The sequence below is a fragment of the Octopus bimaculoides genome, chromosome 6, assembly GCF_001194135.2.
Source record: "Octopus bimaculoides isolate UCB-OBI-ISO-001 chromosome 6, ASM119413v2, whole genome shotgun sequence".
In the NCBI taxonomy this organism is placed as follows: Eukaryota; Metazoa; Mollusca; class Cephalopoda; order Octopoda; family Octopodidae; genus Octopus; species Octopus bimaculoides.
The window spans coordinates 34,932,392-34,935,736 of NC_068986.1; the positions used below are offsets into that span (position 1 = coordinate 34,932,392).

A 3,345-nucleotide genomic window follows, 5' to 3' on the forward strand; every position below is an offset into this window, starting at 1 on the left:
ATATATATATATATATATATATATATATATATATATATAGCAGTATTTTGTTCAAGGAAGCTCTCTTTAAAGACATTATGTTAAAAGACACAGTATACTTCAAAACTAGGCAAAATGAAATCACCAGAGAAGTGAACAAGCACAACAGATATTAATGTTTCACAGCTTTTGCTGCTCATCTGTATTATGTGCACAACCCATTTCTGAAACAAAATTGAAATAACAAACCAGAAGCATATGCAAGTAGTGTAAAAAAATCTCTTTGCCAATATGCAATAAGTCTGTACAAGGAGAACAAAATCCAAATTTTGGTTAGATGCAGCTCAATGAAGGATACCAGTTGTATGACAGTAACACTCACTTGCTTACAACTATTATGTGAGGTCAAGGCAAGGAAACAATAACACCCACATACACATATATATATATACAATGGGCTTCTTTCAGTTTCTATCTACTAAAATACATTCACAAGACTTCAGTCAGTCCAGGGCTCTAGTAGAAGACATTTGCCCAAGATGTCATGCAGTGGGGCTGAACCAAAAGCTATGTATTTAAGAAGCAAACTTCTTAACACATAGCTAGTGTTTATCATTATTATGCTGGTGTTTGCAGAATAAATTAACATGAAATTCTGATGAAAGATTTCAACTTGGACCATTTTATAATAGAAAATTTGTGCCTGAGGACCAAGGTTAGTCTTAGGTAGTTTGGTATCAAAATGTTAATTTGAAGCTGCAGAACTACTGCATGCATAGGACATAATATTTATATTTTCCCCCAAAAAGTTCCTTTGTTATATTAACTCATGTACATGACATCAAGCTAAAGGCAGTAAAACAGAAATTTTTGAGTTTGTAAAATAACTAGAGTAATTCCATTTTATAATACATAGCAAACTTGGCAAAAACAGATATTTGAAAGAAAATGATATTGAATAAATAATTAAGAATTGAGAAATTTTGCCGGAGGTTATATGAAAATAGAATTTCGAAATAAACATTTGAATAAAGCAAAACAACAGCGTGTGTCAGTTTAACTCAAGGGGCATAACTCCTGCTTCTAATGGTGTTTTCTGTAAATATTTAAAAAAATTAATTGTGTGTGTGTGTGTTTGTTTGTACTGCATATTATGTTTAATACTAATAATATTTGCTGAAACAAGAACAGAAATTCTGACAGTGAGTCTGTTAGCTCTGATAATAGTAGCTTCTAAGTTCGGCAGAAAGGAAAATAGTCTTACATTTTATTCAGAATTACCTCCCATGTTTTCTAGCTGCAATTATGGATATTCCGAATATTTTCCCTACCGTTGGATATGTATTAGAGCATTCGTTGCACGTGCGCACACACACACACACACACACAAAACTGAAGATGTTTTTTCCTTTTTTTTTTCTTTTTCAGATTCATTTGCAAATCTTTTTTTTTTTAGTGACTATTGTTATTATTATTACTTTGACACATCAATAAACAATTGCGGCAGTTTTTTTTTTTTTTTTTTTTTTCATACATAGAAACATTTATTTGGAGTTTTTTTTCCATTAAAAAAAAAAAAAACTCTTCATTGATGTTGACGTCATCATCATCAACATTAACCAATATAATTAACAAATGCTCATTTAGAAAGTGAGGTCTTTTTTTTGGTGGGGGGGGGGAAATAAGTTATATCTTATTTTATGGCCATAGTTTAACTTTTTAGTTATTATATTCCTAATTAAATACACAGCCTATTTGTTTTTAATTTATTTGTAAAGTAAAGATTTTGAGGGATTTAGTAAAATACCAAATTTTTTCTTTAATAAGCTGGTGTTTTGAACTCTCACACACATTATTCAGTCATACACACACACACACACACAGAGGAAATATTTCTTTAATTAACTAGTTACTGTACTATCATTTATGGTGACTATCAGATCATAGTACATAGATACATATTAAACTGCTTTTCTGTACACACACAAACACACAGGTAAACACATAGGTGCAAAACAAGGTGGTAAAAATAGTACTAGAATACCAAAGGTAGAGCAATATAGTTTTATTAAAGCTGAAAAAAATCACAACTCTATATATATATACCTCATACATTTATAATTCACTATCAACATCATTCTAACAGCTGTCATTGTGCAACCTTAAGGATTCTTCAAGCCAAAATCAAGACTTGCATTTCATTTCCTGTTGGAACTTATTCCATTCAAAAGAACACAAATACCTTGGAACTGGAACTTTTCATTTTACTTTTCTTATCAATGTGAAACTTTTACTCAATGCTGTTATTTTAATATTTCTTGAGTTCAGTGTCAATTAAATCAATTGTGCAAGTCTATATCTGATAATGTTTCCTGATATCTTTATCAGTCTTACACACACACATATAATATATATATATATATATATATATGTATGTATATTTACATTTTTGTTTCTGTCTTCGTTACAGACGAAAGAAGAAGTGTATTAGATTCCTGACTGGTGAAGATGGAACAGCCAGCAACACTGATGGGGAGGATGGCAATGATGATGTTATGAGTGATGGCATCACCACAATGACAACAACTGCAGATTCTATGAATGAAAGTGACTGTAATTTAGAGAGCCCTAACCTGTCACCTCACAGCGAACACATAAAAGATCAGCAGCAACAGAAATTCATTCAAAATATTAAGGTTGAATCCACAGACTCTGCTTATTCTCCACCACCAGTGCCTCGTTCCTGCTCTTCACCAAACACCTAGGGAAAGCCACATTTCCAATTCCAAAAACCATCGATTACAGGTAGCATAATATTTCACTATAACCCCTGCCAAGCTGCTGGCAGGGGAATATGAAATAGATAAGGACATTAAAAGGATTTACCAAACATAACCAGACAAAGAAAATAGAGATGGCATGTATTATATATACACACATATATATATGTATATATATATATATATATATATATATATATATATATATATATATATATCTGTATGTATGTATGTATGTATATATGTGTGTGTGTGTGTGGTACATGTCTGTGTAAATGGATGCATGCACTAAGGTACATATATGCAGAGTCACATTATGTGTACATGTCTCCTTGGGTTGATATGTTTGTGTGTTATGGATGGGTGGGTCTATGGCTGTGTGTGTATGCATGAGAATATATGTGAAGCCATACATATTTGCACATACAATTATGTACATGCTTGTTTCAAGTCTGGTGGGGTACATGTGTGTATAGTTGAAGGAAGGGTGCGTGTTTGCATGTAGATTGTATGTTTGATACACACACACACACACACACACACACATATATATATATATATATATATATATATATATATATATATA

General features: G+C 31.6%; 1 protein-coding gene across 1 annotated transcript in view; it reads left to right on the plus strand.

Moving 5' to 3' along the window:
* LOC106876393 (transcription factor 7-like 2) overlaps nucleotides 1-2,616 on the plus strand; it is a 79,055-nt gene extending 76,439 nt beyond the window's left edge. The window contains exon 11 of the mRNA XM_052968454.1: nucleotides 2,450-2,616. Within this exon, the coding sequence (XP_052824414.1) occupies nucleotides 2,450-2,470 (21 nt within the window). The 3' untranslated portion in view covers nucleotides 2,471-2,616. The remainder of the gene's footprint in view (nucleotides 1-2,449) is intronic.
* Nucleotides 2,617-3,345: the final 729 nt, after the last annotated feature.